The following is a 14,296-nucleotide window of genomic DNA, read 5'->3' as shown; positions in this document are numbered from 1 at the left end:
ACCAAAACATATGTGATAAGTTATAACGTCACTGATTACTGATTCATTCTCAGCTGAGCTTAGCCCATTCTTCTGCCAAAACATTTATCAGAGCAAACCCCTCTCAATTTCATGGAACGTCCCTCCGGCGATGCTGAACCAAGCCCCGTCTGTCATGTGGTTGCGATGCCTTTTCCAGGCCGAGGGCACATCAATCCCATGATGAACCTCTGCAAGTTACTCTCTTCAAATCAACCTAACCTTCTCATCAGCTTCGTCGTCACCAAAGAGTGGCTTGGCTATATCGGCTCCGATACCAAGCCCGATAACATCCGCTTCATCTCGATCCCCGACGGCGTCGTCCCCCCAGAACGTCTAAAGGCTGCCAACTTCCCCGGATTCTACGAGGCCACGATGACAAAGATGGAAGCCCCCTTTGAGGAGCTCCTTGATCGGCTTGAGCCACCGGTTGATACCATCTTGGGTGACGTTGAGCTACTGTGGGTGATCGGTGTTGGAAATCGGAGGAACATCGCAGTGGCGTCGCTTTGGACCATGCCGGCGACCTTTTTCTCATTGTTACATCATTATCATGTTTTCGCACGAAACCGGCAATTACCGGTTGATTTTAGAGGTAAGCCGTAATACCCATTGCACACTTGCATAGGTTTTTTTATTGAAAATGCTATTTACAGCACTAATTTTACAATGATTTATATAACTATATTTTAAAAATATATTTTTATAAAATAATTTATAAAAATAACATTATTTTACAGTAATATAAAATAACATTATTTTATATAAAAGGTTATTATTTATATTTATAATTTTAGTATCATTTATATAAAAAAATATTATTTATATTTATAATTTTAGTTACGTAATCATGATCTGCTAGCTATTAAAAATTGTGAGAATTTTAAAATTCAAATTAAAAAATTAATGATAAAATAGTGTCATCGCTCAATACTTATAATATTGGACTTAAAATTATACGTACATGTAATCCTATTCTTAAAGAAATATCCTATTTTACGACATAATTATATAAAAAATAATTGTGCGCATATAAATATTATAAAAAATGGTTGTGCCTGTATTATTGTGCAGAAATTCTTATTCTCATAATCACGCAACAATTATATTAGAAAGAACACACGCTTAAGGGTTGTTTGGATACAATCTCTCAATTAATTTCATCTAATTATTATAATTTTTTTAAATTTCTACATAAAATATAATAAATATTTCAATTTTTTAAAATTTTAAAATAAAAATAATATTTTATTTAATTTTTATCTTATATCATTTTATCTCATCTCAATTTACTATCCAAACCCCTCCTTACTCTAAAAATAAATTGACATGTATTTTACAAGGATTTAGCTTTTACACAATTCTTTAAATGAGAGCAGACTTGCCATAGCGTTTACCACAGGAGTACTGGATAGCTACGTCCTGAAAAAGGCTTCCTGGAAACTTTTGATAAAAGTGCGAGCAACTGATTCATGTCTTTCTGGCTTCTATACTCTTAATTCATTTTTTGTAGCTCAATGTCTGCCCATTTGTGTGAATAGAACTTAGAGACGAGCATGTGGACATCCCCGGACTTTCTTCAACACAAGCAGCAGACCTTCAGACAGTCTTTCATGAAAACGACCAACGAGTACTGCAGCTTGCCATGGAATGCATCTCCACGATTCCGAAGCACAGTACCTTCTATTTACTTCTGTCTACGATCTTGAACCCCAAGCCATTGACTCTTTAAATGCAGCATTCAATTTCCCTGTCTACCCCATTGGCCCTGCAATACCTTACTTAAAATTTGAAGATAAATCCTCCATTACTGGCAGTCACAATGACCCCAAGTACTTACAGTGGCTAGATTCCCAACCTGCAGGTTCAGTCTTGTACATCTCATTGGGAAGTTTCCTTTCAGTTTCAGGCGCCCAAATGGATGAAATTGCTGCAGGGCTGCATGATAGTAATGTTCGGTTCTTGTGGGTGGCTCGTGGAGAAGCTTCTCGGTTGAACGGGAGTTGTGGTGATAAGGGGTTAGTAGTGCCATGGTGTGACCAAATGAAGGTGTTATGCCATTCTTCCATTGGAGGTTTCTGGACACATTGTGGGTGGAATTCTACTCTAGAAGCTGTCTATGCAGGCGTACCAATGCTTACTTTCCCTCTGTTTTTAGATCAAGTTCCGATTAGTAGGCTAATTGTAGAAGACTGGAAGGTTGGGTGGAGGGTAAAGAGATCAGAGGTGGGAAGTGAAATTCTGGTGACCAGAGAAGAAATATCAGAGCTTGTGCAAAGGTTTGTGAATCCCGAAAGTGGAGAGGGGAAAAAATTGAGGGTAAGAGCAAGAGAACTAAAAGATATTTGTCACAAAGCTATTATAGAAGGCGGATCTTCTCATACAAACCTTGACTTATTTATGAAGAGCATTTCTCAAAGCCACGGCAAATGAGCAGTTTCTCTATCTTATAATATTTAGACTCTGCCACACCATTTGGAGTGAAGGGCGGTTTCTCTGCATATTGTTGTCCCTCTTTGTTTCCTATCCCTGCTTTTTTCTGGTTTCTCGCATTGTAGATGGAATTCTACTCTAGAAGCTGTTTATGCAGGCATACCAATGCTTATTTTCCCTTTGTTTTAGTACCAAATCGTAGAAGACTGGAAGGAAGTGAAATTTTGGCGACCGGAGAAGAAATGTAAGAGCTTGTGCAAAAGGTTTTTGAATCCGGTTTTTGAATCCCAAAAGTGGAGAGGGGAAAGAATTGAGGACAAGAGCAAGTGAGCTAAAAGATATTTGTCACAAAGGATTTTCTTGTACAACCCTTTGACGCATATATGAAGAGCATTTCACAAACTCGTATCAATTGAATTGAGCAGTTTCTGTATCTTATGCCTAGTTATCAAGACTCCGCCACACCATTCGGGGTGAAGAAGGGTTGTTTCTCTGCACATTGTCGCCCCCTCTTTGTTTCCTACCAAGTCTATGGTTGCTTTTTTCTGTTTTATACTGTTTTGAGGATAGCTGCGTTCATAGTATGCTATAGTTTTTAACATCTGGTGCAGAGTAATCTGCTGCGTTGTCTCAGCATTTGATTGATTTTTTGGTTTAGCTCGTCTCTTTGAATCGGATGGTATGGTATCCATACTTTCTAATTGGCGTGTATGCCCAATTAATTAAAGAGAAATGGTGGTAAGTTTTATATATTTATTTTTTTTAAAATTTAAAATTAGCATAAAAATTTTATTTTTTTAATACTAGATTTATTTGAAAATTTATGCCATTTATCTCGTTTGTTTTTACAAAAAAAATGAGACGAGCTGAAATTAAAATTAAAAATTGAATAAAATATTGTTAGAATATATCTTTTTAATATTATTTTTATTTTAAAATTTAAAATAATTAAATTTTTTATTTTATTTTATGTGAAAGTTTGAATAAATTACAATAACTAGATAAAATAATATAAATTAAAAAAAATTGTAAAAACAAAAAAAGTGTTAAACATTCTAAAATTATATCTCCTAAAGATTTGGAGAGGGTTGTAGAAACGAAAGCAGCATGAAGGACAGTTTCGTCCATTAATAAGTAAAGAAAATCTCTTTTTAGCTGGTGAGCTGACCAGAACAACGCCGAATTTAAAAACAAGACAAAATAAGACCTAAATCCCTAACTCTTTGGAACCCTAATTAATGGAAGTCAAGCTTCATCCAAAGCGACAACCACAATGTCGACCTGTTATAACCTCAGGGCTCATCGTAATTTGGAAACTCCATGCTGCTCCATCTCTCCCGCAACCGCTTGGAGCTTTTCGTGAGTGACAGCAAAACCCCCCAATTTTGAGTTCAATCCAAAATCCTAATTTTCTCAAACATTCTAAAATCAACTCAGCCGAAAAATCAAGCCCACCTAAAAAAAATTCAAATCTTACCAAATAATATACATACGGTATACCCATTGCTCCCCCCGTCTCAATTTTCACCGCTGTTTCGCTTCTAAAATCCAATCTCCATGGCCTCAGACGCCACGCCTAAGTTCCAAAACCCGGACTTTCGGCCTGTACCACAGACCCCAGACTTCCACCCTGAGCTCACTGTCTCGGACCACGATGGCCTCCACTTTTGGCAGTTCATGATCGCCGGTTCGATCGCCGGCTCGATCGAGCACATGGCCATGTTCCCGGTCGACACCTTGAAGACCCACATGCAGGCCCTCGGGTCTTGCCCTATCAAGTCGGTCAGTGTCCGACAAGCCCTTCAATCGATTTTGAAATCGGAGGGCTACGCAGGGCTATACAGAGGCATCGCCGCAATGGGTCTCGGCGCGGGACCTGCTCATGCCGTTTACTTCTCGGTTTACGAGGTGTGCAAGAAGTTCTTCTCGCGTGGAAAACCGAACAACCCTGCGGCACACGCCGTCTCAGGCGTTTGCGCCACGGTTGCGAGCGATGCGGTGTTCACGCCGATGGATATGGTGAAGCAGAGGCTGCAGCTGAGCAATAGTCACTATGCGGGGGTCTGGGATTGCGTGAAGAGGGTGTTGAGGGAGGAAGGGTTTGGAGCTTTCTACGCATCGTATAGGACCACGGTGTTGATGAATGCCCCGTTTACAGCGGTACACTTCACGACCTATGAGTCTGCCAAGAGGGCCTTGATGGAGATTTCGCCGGAGAGCGCCAGCGATGAGCGGTGGGTAGTTCATGCCACCGCAGGCGCCGCTGCTGGCGCCTTGGCTGCTGCTGTGACCACACCGCTCGATGTGGTCAAGACCCAATTGCAGTGTCAGGTATAACCCTTTATTTTTTTGTGTGTTTTAAGCTTTTTTTCTAATTTTGGACGTAAATTAGGCTGCGTAATATTGTGGAAGCTTAGTATATCTCTCTTAGAGGAGTTTGAATTCTTAGGTAGTAACCAAAAAATTAAACACAAACAAGATTTTCGCTGCAAATATTGATCTTTGCTACCAGAAGCAAGCTACCCGTTGTACTTGATAGCTGTGTCTCTTTCCTACTGCAGACTCAATGATAATCTCCATCTCCATTAGGATTGGATTCTACTTTCATTAGTGTCTGAATCTATCTTGTGCATGAATATCGCTATAATCTTATAGCTGACAAATTTAAAAGAAATTGGATGGCAATTGACTTGCCCTGAAAGAGCGATGCTATTCAATAGATTTTCACGGTGTTGCAATTTATTACATTGAGTTTCACTGCCTCAATGCCAAATGTCTGGAGTTATTATGTACTTGATTTGTGCTTGGTGAAGTTTGATAGCAGAAATGGTGAAGTGAGAAATCTGCGATGTACGGTATGTACTTCCATCGGTGAGGGATCGCACTGATCATTAATTCTCACTTCTTTTGGCGAAGTAGCATGGAACCAAAAGCGTTAAGAGTAATTAATCAAACAACTAGTTATATGTGACAAATTCATTGGTTTGCATTTAACTGAGATTAGATACATTAAGTCAGCCAATAGATATCCAATTATATCCTTTAAATGGAAACTTTAAGTATAAACTGCTAGCTTGTCAATTCGATCGGTACGATGGTAGTTTAAGTCCCATACACTTAACGCTGTTTCTACTACACTTTACTGTTCCTAAACTTGATTAGGGTGTGCCATGAATTATTTCTTACTTGTTTTCTGTTTTTGGTGCTCCTTCCTCAACCAACTGTTCTTATCTGTTTAAACCATCCAACAATATTATGAATAAAATGATAATTGAACAATAGAATAGTGTTGAAAAGCAGCTGTGTAGTTATGTTCATTGGTAAATACTTACTCCGGAATTTTTTAAGATGATCTGAATGGTGGTTAGTGACTAATCTTACAGGTAACGGAATGCTTAACATAATTTGTAACATTTAAATTATGTACAGGGTGTTTGTGGATGCGACAGGTTTCAAAGTGGCTCAATCAGGGATGTAATTCAAACAATAGTTAAAAAGGATGGATACAGAGGGCTTATGCGGGGATGGATTCCACGGATGCTTTTCCATGCTCCTGCTGCTGCAATTTGCTGGTCTACATATGAAGCCTCAAAAGCTTTCTTCCAAGAACTCAATAGTCGCCGCAGTAAAGGTGGCACAGTCACCTGAAAAAACCTTCAAGAAAAAGGGCATTCCTTATTTTGCATCTGCTTCACGGATACCTCTACACAATGATAAATAGAGTTTGCTTCATGGGATGGATGGGCAAGCAAGACAAATAAGCATGTTTCCCACTGATCTGACCACAGTTTAAGTGGTAGCAATCGGAGTAGCCGGTGAGTTTTAGCTGTATAAGATGTCAGCTTTTATAATCCTATTGATAATTTTTTTTCCTGGTGTTAATAAACCCCCCCCCCCCCCCAAAAAAAAAAAAAAACATAAACAAAATAAAATACCGTGCAAGGATTTTTGCATTTCTTGCGAGGTTCAGTCAGATGAGAAAGTTAAGGGAGGTTGCATGGCATCACAATTTTTTTGTTATTAGTAGCCATTGTTGTTCCATAAGCAGGCGGATGTTATCTTATTGACATATTTCAGATATTTTGTTCTTGCTGTTTTATGTCATCTGAAATTCCCCCCTTTTTTATTTCTACTTCCATATAGTTATTATGATTGATTGAATTTTTTTTTTCAGAATAATTTATTTCGTTTCCTTCATCTTTGCACGACCTTAGGAACACCAGGCTTTAAACATTTATGCATCCTTTCTCCTACTATTTCAAAATCAAAATGGAATTTGGGTCTTGGTTAAATCCCCCTCATAACTAAGAATTAGAAATTCATTCAAATTCAAATCATGTCTCAATGTGTCTGCATTTTATTTTCTCCTGGGTCAACGTATATATCTCCCTTTGAGGGCTTAGTCTGGTATTGGCCCGGGTGAATTTTTTTCTCAAAATAAATTGAGCAAATTGTAAGTGGATGAGTCTTTTTAAGGCTAATCATAACCTATATTTTCCCATTTAAGTATCTATTGCACATCTAATATATTACAATTGAGAGAGCGACGTAAAAAGGAACTTCCATGGTTACATGAATTTTCCCAACATATTAAAGCTGTTTGTAAAAAGTAAATGGTGCAGTAGTTTCCGGGGCATCATCCTTCACTTAGAGCATAGGCATCCAATTATGTAATTTTTCTGGTTAAAATGATGCTAATTGTTTTAAGGAACACACGCATACCAGCATCAGCCACATCTCTGTATCTTGCTATAGGCGAAACAACTTTGTCGTCGAAAGAATAATCTTAGATATAGTTTTAGGGTGGGCAAGTCTCGCGTATTCTTTTTTAAAAACATTATCAAACAGTCGATTAACTAGTTCCACTCGCTAACTTCTTGTTATTGGTGTCATAATCATGATGATCATGGGATACTGGATTTCTGAAATGCATTGTGAAGTACAAGATTTACCTTTCTTATTGAGTTACAAAATAGATTGGTTTCATACATTAGGGTGACTAAATGCCTAAATAGCAGCCCATTTATGATAAGAGAAATGATATTTACAATTTTAGGATTAACAAGTCTCACATATTTTTTTAAAAAAAAATTGGATAAATCTGAGACCTCACATTTTTCTCAAAATGAGTACTTGAAACTTACACACGTCTAAAATTATATCTAGCATTACTCTTATCATAAACAATATATTAAAATAGAAAAAGTTTTAGTTTCCCCATACTCTCAGTTAGAGCATTAGCATTGGATTCATCAAATTTATCTTCAAAATTTAATGAAAAGTATATTTTTTTCATAAATCTAAAACTTCCTTATCCATAACCCTACATTAGATTAGCCATTTGATTCATCAAAATAATAATATAATATTATTTTTAAATTTTTTCTTTTATATTTTACAATTACACTAACCATATGTACATTAATAATTTTATTTTATATTTAAATTATTATTTTCCAACTAATTTTTCATCAACTTATTTCCAACCGTAGTGTAGCCAACCATAGTGTAGCCAACATAAAAACAAGCCACAACCCAAAATACAAAAACTAAAAACAATTTATAACATCAATTTATAATACAAAGGCCAAGCCGCATCTCAAAATCTACCAACATTCAGTATCACCCAACAAAGGCGAAGAAGTAGTACATTTCAGTATCAACATTTCTACCCAACATTTCCACCAACAAATCAGTTCATAAACCCACAACTTCAGTTCATTAAGCAGAAAGTTACAAGGCTTGAGGTTCAGCACCAGGGTCCCAATTGAATGCAACTCTATAATCGCTTTTGCCAAATTGATCCCATACCCGTAAGCATTAGCATTTTCGAAGACTATAGCCCTCCTTTGATGGATGCAGCACCTTGACAGCCACTTCATGATACTCCTCAAAATCATGACCCAATTGGTGATGAGTTACTAAGAAAACATCACCAAAGGGGCCCTACGTACACCACTGGATCCAAAGAAAAATGCATAGGTTTGAAACAGAGTTAACATTACAATTACAAGCATATCTACAGATTTCCACAAATCATTATGTGACCAATTTGTTATACTTTTGTCCGAATCATATACCGTTCATCCACATCATTCTGGAACCTATTTACTGTGCTTTGTCCGAATTATGTAGAATTTGAAGCAAAAAAATAACTGCCAATAAAATTAACAAAAATGATCTAAGTTCGAATTTCCATCTTCCAAAAAATATATTCATCTTGGCATCTTGCAAGTGGATGAACGATAAAGAAGAAAACATAACAGCCACTTGACCCAAATTCAAAAGAATTTACCAGACTCGAACCCATCTGCTTCCAACTGTACAGTTTATGTTGGAGAAAATATGTACCAAATGAACCAAACAAGGCAGGATCCTGCCATTAATCTTAAAAGGACAAAAATTTAAGAAATCACTTTGGATTACTTAAAGTTAAAAAATAAATTCATATCATTTATGGAATAGAAACCATGGTTGAACTTTCAAAACTCTACTTTTTAAAAAGACACCACCTTGAAGTTGGATCAAATCCGAAATAAAACTCAAAACACAACACCATCAAGACGATTTCTTTTAACCCCATTCCAATCAAAATAAACCAAGTGCAAAACAATAACCAATAACAGTATAAAAAACCACCAGATAAAAGACAACATTTTTCTATTTCAAATAATGCCTCAGAATTGTAAAATGACAGCAAGACCTTTTTAGAAGCCATTCAGTCTCGAAAGATGGTATTATGGTATAGAAACACACAACATCTTCGATGAAGTCTTAAAAACAACAACCAAATTCAGTAACAGAAGGAGATAGAGTTTCTGAATATTCATTTCATTGATCATTATACATAGTGTCTCAGTGTATTGTTATATAGCCACGAGCATAGCAAGCAGTACAAAAAGAGAATAAAAGTTTGTTACAACAGACTTATTCTAGAGGATACCAATTTTTGGAATATTCTAAGTTGGCTGAGGTGGCTCTTGCTGCTTGTGGGTAGGCTTCTCTTGATTTACTCTAATATGCCCCATCGAGTCAAGTGGGGTGTCAAGCACACGAAGACTCGTTCTGAGAATGAAGAACCTATCAGACACCAAGGGCTTAGTAAACACATCGGCAATTTGATCTTTGCTGCTGCAGAATTGGGCTTGTAAGGTTTTGGCAGCCACCCTATCTCTCACAAAATGAAAATCTATATCCATATGTTTTGTGCGAGAGTGATACACAGGATTAGAAGTGAGATATGTTGCCCTGAAATTGTCACACCATAAAACAGGGGGTTGTGAGAGAGAAAAGCCGAGCTTTTTAATCAAAGTTTGTAGCCAAATAAGTTCAGCAATGGTATTTGCTAAGGATTTGTATTCAGTTTCAGTGCTGGACCTTGCAATAGTATGTTGCTTTCTTGAACTCCATGAGATTGGATGATTACCCAGAAAAATACAGAAGCCTCTAGTAGATCTTCTGTCATCTGGGCACCCTGCCCAGTCTGTATCAAAGTATGCATGCAAAATGAAAGAAGACTGTTTTGAAAGAAAAAGGCCATGATTAATGGTGGCTTTGAGATACCGAATAATTCTTTTGACATCAGTCCAGTGGGTAAGTTTGGGTTCATGCATAAATTGGCACACCTTATTTACAGCAAAAGAGACATTAGGTCTTATTAAATAGAGGTACTGCAAACTTCCAACAGTGCTTCTAAATAAGGTGACATCTTCAAAAGGTGGAGAATCAAATTTGGAAAGTTTTGTTGAAGCTGACATGGGTGAGGAGATGAGATTGGCAGAACTCATATTGGTCTTTTTTAACAGGTCTTAAATATATTTTCGCTAACTTATGAAGATACCATCCGTAAGGCAGTCAAGTTCCAAACCAAGAAAAAAAGACAGTTTGCCTAAATCTTTAACAGGGAAGGCACGACCAAGAGAGTAAATGAGATTATCAACAGGAAGGGATGATGAAGATGTAATAATCATGTCATCAACATACACAAGGATGAACATGCATACTAATGATGTGTTCATAATAATAAGAGACGGGTCACCCTTTGATGCAGAAAATCCATAATGAACCAAGAGCTCAATTCCGAGAACCATGCTCGGGGAGCCTACTTAAGACCGTAGATTACTTTGTTCAACTTGCAAACAAAATGAGGTCTCTGTGGATCAACAAACCCTTGGGGTTGTTGCATAAAAATTGTTTCAGAGAGGTGACCATGAAGGAAAGCATTCTGTATGTCTATTTGTCTAAGACACCAGCCACGAGCAGTTGCGATTGAGAGGACTAACCGAATGTTTGATGGCTTTACCAGAACGTTTCGGTGTAGTCAATACCGATTTGTTGATGAAAGCCATTGGCCACGAGCCTCGCTTTCGTCTTTCAATTAAGCCATCGGATCGCAGCTTTGTCCGAAATACCCACCTGCATCCAATAAGGTTAGAAACAGAGGAAGGGGAAACAAATTGACAAGTGTTGGTTTTAACAAGGGCTTAGTATTCTTGGTACATGACTTCTTTCCATTCTGGAAATTTAGAGGCAACAGTGAAGGAGGATGGTTCATCGGGTACCAGCACAATGGATACGTAACAGTGTCAAGAGGGAAATGGAACAGTGCCATCAGTGAAGGTACGGGGTCAAGAGGAATTAGTGATAGAGTTAGTGATGATTAGCGATCTTGGAGGATTTACGGCAACTGGAGGGCAGGTTGTTGATGGTTGAGTAGCTGCAGGAAATGGGTTAGGCATTTCTGAAAAGGAAGATGAAGTGGAATTGAGAGAGGATGTCATGAAGGGATTAGGAATGATGGGCTAAACAGGAGAAGTAGGGGAGATATGAGATGGGCCAGAGTTACAAACGGGCGAAGGATGAGATTGACTAGAGTTAGAGATGGGTTGAGTTCTATCCGAGGCAATGTTGGAGGGAATTGGGCCCAAAATAGATTGAGGAAAAAGAGGGAGGATGGCAGTGGGAGGAATGGGCTGGGAGGGAGGTACAGTAGTGGGCTTTTTGTATGGAAAGTTTGTCTCATTAAAAATAACATCTCGTGATATATAGAGCCAATTTGGTGAAGAACGAGACATTTGTATCCTTTATGAGGAGAACTATATCTAAGAAATAAACATGAAGTGGATCGAAAATTTAATTTGTGACGGTTGTATGGTCGAAGGTTGAGCCAGCACTCACATCCAAAAATTTTAAGAAATGTGTAATCGGGTGATTTATGATGAATCATGAAATAAGGTGAGCGGTTTTGCAAAATTGATGTTGGGAGGAGATTGATAAGGTAAGTGACAGTTTCAAAGGCGTCAGCCTAAAAAGAGAAAGGAAGAGACGCTTGGGCTAGTAAGGCAAGCCCAGTTTCAACAATGTGACGGTGTTTGCGTTCAACGAGACCGTTTTGTTGATGTGTGTGTGGACAAGAGTAACGATGAAGAATACCAAGATTTTTGCAAAGTGAGGTTAATGGAAGAAATTCTCCCCCTGCATCAGTTTGAATGGAGATTATTTTGGTGTTAAAAAATATTTCTGCAAATTGAATGAAGGTGGTAAAAATTGAAAGTACATCAGATTTATTTTTAAGAGGAAAATACTAGGTAAATCTTGTGAAGTGATCAACTATAGAGAGATAATATTTGTAACCATTTCTTGAAATAAAAGGAGCTGGGCCCCATACATCAGCCCATAACAACTCTAAGGGCTTAATAGTCCGTGTAGAACTAAAAGGAACAAAAGGGAGTTGATGGTAGGGGTGGGTGGCCCCACCCTTCAGCACCTATAAAACCCGCCATATGGTTACCCGCCATACCCATAGAGAGAGAGAGCCGGGGCTGGATACTCTGTGTTCTTTCACCGCCCGCATTAAAATTAAAATTTTATTTATATATATTAAATAAATATATTGTATATAAATATACACAATTTATAAAAGACTTAAAATTATATTCAAGTCATTGGATTGCTTTGGCCTCCTAGGCCAATCTTTATATAGGAGGCCAAGGCAATACAATAGTCATCTTTAAGCAATGTGGGACTTAGTAGTAAGTCCCACATTGCTTAAAGATGACTATTGTATTGCCTTGGCCTCCTATATAAAGATTGGCCTAGGAGGCCAAATCAATCCAAAATCTAACTCTAATGAGTTTAAATTTTTTTTATATTTATAAATTTTAATTTATTATTTAAATTATATTATAATTTTGGTCTAAAAAAATATTTTTAGACTAAAAATTTTTTTTTTTAATATTATGGCGGGGGGCGGGGCGGATGGGAGTTTTTCCCCCGCCCCCCGGCACCGGGGCGGGGGACCCCGCCCCCGCCTCCCGGGGGCGGGGTGCGGGGGAAAAACCCCCATCACCCGCATGGTGCGGGGCGGGGGGCGGGGAGGGGGTGCCCCCGCCCCGCACCATGCGGGTAGCACCCCTAGTTGATGGGCCTTAGCCATAGGACATTTAGGACAAACAAAAGGTAAATGATTGGAGAATTTTGACAAACAGTTGTGACGTAGAAGTTGAGAGACGACAGAAAGAGATGGGTGTCCAAGTCTTCAATGCCAACAGCCAAGAGTAGCTCATTCACCCAGATGAACAGAGATTGAAGATAGCGACGGAGAGGATGGAAATTGATATAGCCCATTACGGGTTGGCCCGCTGATGAGGAGCTTCTTGGTCACTTTGTCCTTCACACAAAAATGGGTAGAATGAAATTCGAAGAAATAAGAATTGTCAGTGCAAAATTGTAGAATAGAAACCAATTTTTTTGTTATAGAATGAACGTGAAGAAGATTATGAAGTTTGAAAGAGGAAGAGTTAATGGGGAACTTCAATCACCAATATTATGAATCTGAAGACCTGTTTCGTTTCTGAATATTCATTTCATTGATCATTATACATATTGCCTCAGTGTATTGTTATATAGGCACGAGCATAGCAAGCAGAACAAAAAGAGAATAAAAGTTTGTTACAACAGACTTATTCTAGAGGGTACCAATTTCTGGAAGATTCTGAGTTGGCTGAGGTGGCTCTTGCTGCTTGTGGGTAGGCTTCTCTTGATTTACTCTAATATTCAATACCTTGATATTGTCTAAGACAGCAATCAGAGATTCATAATATGAGGGAATAGCAAAAAGAACAGAGAGACTAAGACCTAGAAGACGGCAAGGATGATAGATGAAGTGATGATCCCTAAAGCTTAAAGGCAAAAGCCATCATCAAACAAACATTCCTCATATCAATTCGATTATTGCTGAATCTGAAACTTTGATTTAAATACAGAAAAAAAAAATGTTTAATTCCTTAGTTATCCAAACTAAAGAAATTCTAGACATTTCCAAAGCCACCGTAATTCATGGGTACCTAAATAAATCAGGACAGCAGCAGAACAACAAAACAGAAACCCTACATACATACTTGCCTAAACATATGCAATCAACACAGACCTGCACAAACACAGATAGATAAGTTTACAAATAAAACCCTTTTTAGTTCCTACGAAAATAGAAACTAATCTACAGATTATGTTATTTTCTTTCTCTGAATTCCTGTAGATAGAAAGGGGAAGGGGCCATTGAGGATTTCGGGATTTCAGGGTAGAGGAAGAAAGCAGAGAAGAGAGGGAAGAAATAACTGCTTTGCCAGATTCGTGAAGAAAGAAAGGAAGAGGAGAGGAAGAAAGAAAGGGAGAGGAATCGAAGAGAGATTTCGGGATTTCGGGGTAGAGGAAGAAAGCAAAATAGAGAGGGAAGAAAGAACTGTTTTACGTGCGAAAGAGTATTTTCGTAATAAAATATTCCGATAGAAGTTGAATAGTAGTTCGCCAAGTTTGAAGATAAATGAAACTTCACTTTAGCTAAAAA

The 14,296-nt window shown here is 37.9% G+C and overlaps 1 protein-coding gene and 1 pseudogene across 2 annotated transcripts; both read left to right on the top strand.

The window, feature by feature from the left end:
- Positions 1 to 38: 38 nt before the first annotated feature.
- On the top strand, positions 39 to 2,872 carry LOC108996862 (annotated as a pseudogene).
- Positions 2,873 to 3,653: 781 nt separating this feature from the next.
- LOC108996853 (mitoferrin-like) lies at positions 3,654 to 6,538 on the top strand. 2 transcript variants are annotated; one of them, XM_018972888.2, is made up of 2 exons: positions 3,654 to 4,782; positions 5,881 to 6,538. In XM_018972888.2, the coding sequence occupies exons 1-2, from the start codon at positions 4,009 to 4,011 to the stop codon at positions 6,097 to 6,099; spliced, it is 993 nt and encodes a 330-aa protein (XP_018828433.1). In that variant the 5' UTR covers positions 3,654 to 4,008; the 3' UTR covers positions 6,100 to 6,538. The 2 variants fall into 2 exon arrangements, with proteins under 2 accessions (XP_018828433.1, XP_018828434.1); XM_018972889.2 differs by having other exon boundaries at positions 5,901 to 6,051.
- The last annotated feature ends 7,758 nt before the right edge of the window (positions 6,539 to 14,296 follow it).

This window comes from Juglans regia, chromosome 14, assembly GCF_001411555.2.
Source record: "Juglans regia cultivar Chandler chromosome 14, Walnut 2.0, whole genome shotgun sequence".
Taxonomy (NCBI): Eukaryota; Viridiplantae; Streptophyta; class Magnoliopsida; order Fagales; family Juglandaceae; genus Juglans; species Juglans regia.
This window is presented reverse-complemented; position numbering and strand designations above follow the sequence as displayed.

Bases quoted from the DNA above. Each gene is read 5' to 3' on its own strand.
- LOC108996853 (XM_018972888.2), top strand. From the start codon at position 4,009: ATGGCCTCAGACGCCACGCCTAAGTTCCAAAACCCGGACTTTCGGCCT. The intron at 4,783-5,880 runs GTATAACCCTTT...AATTATGTACAG, and splicing joins AGACCCAATTGCAGTGTCAG to GGTGTTTGTGGATGCGACAG.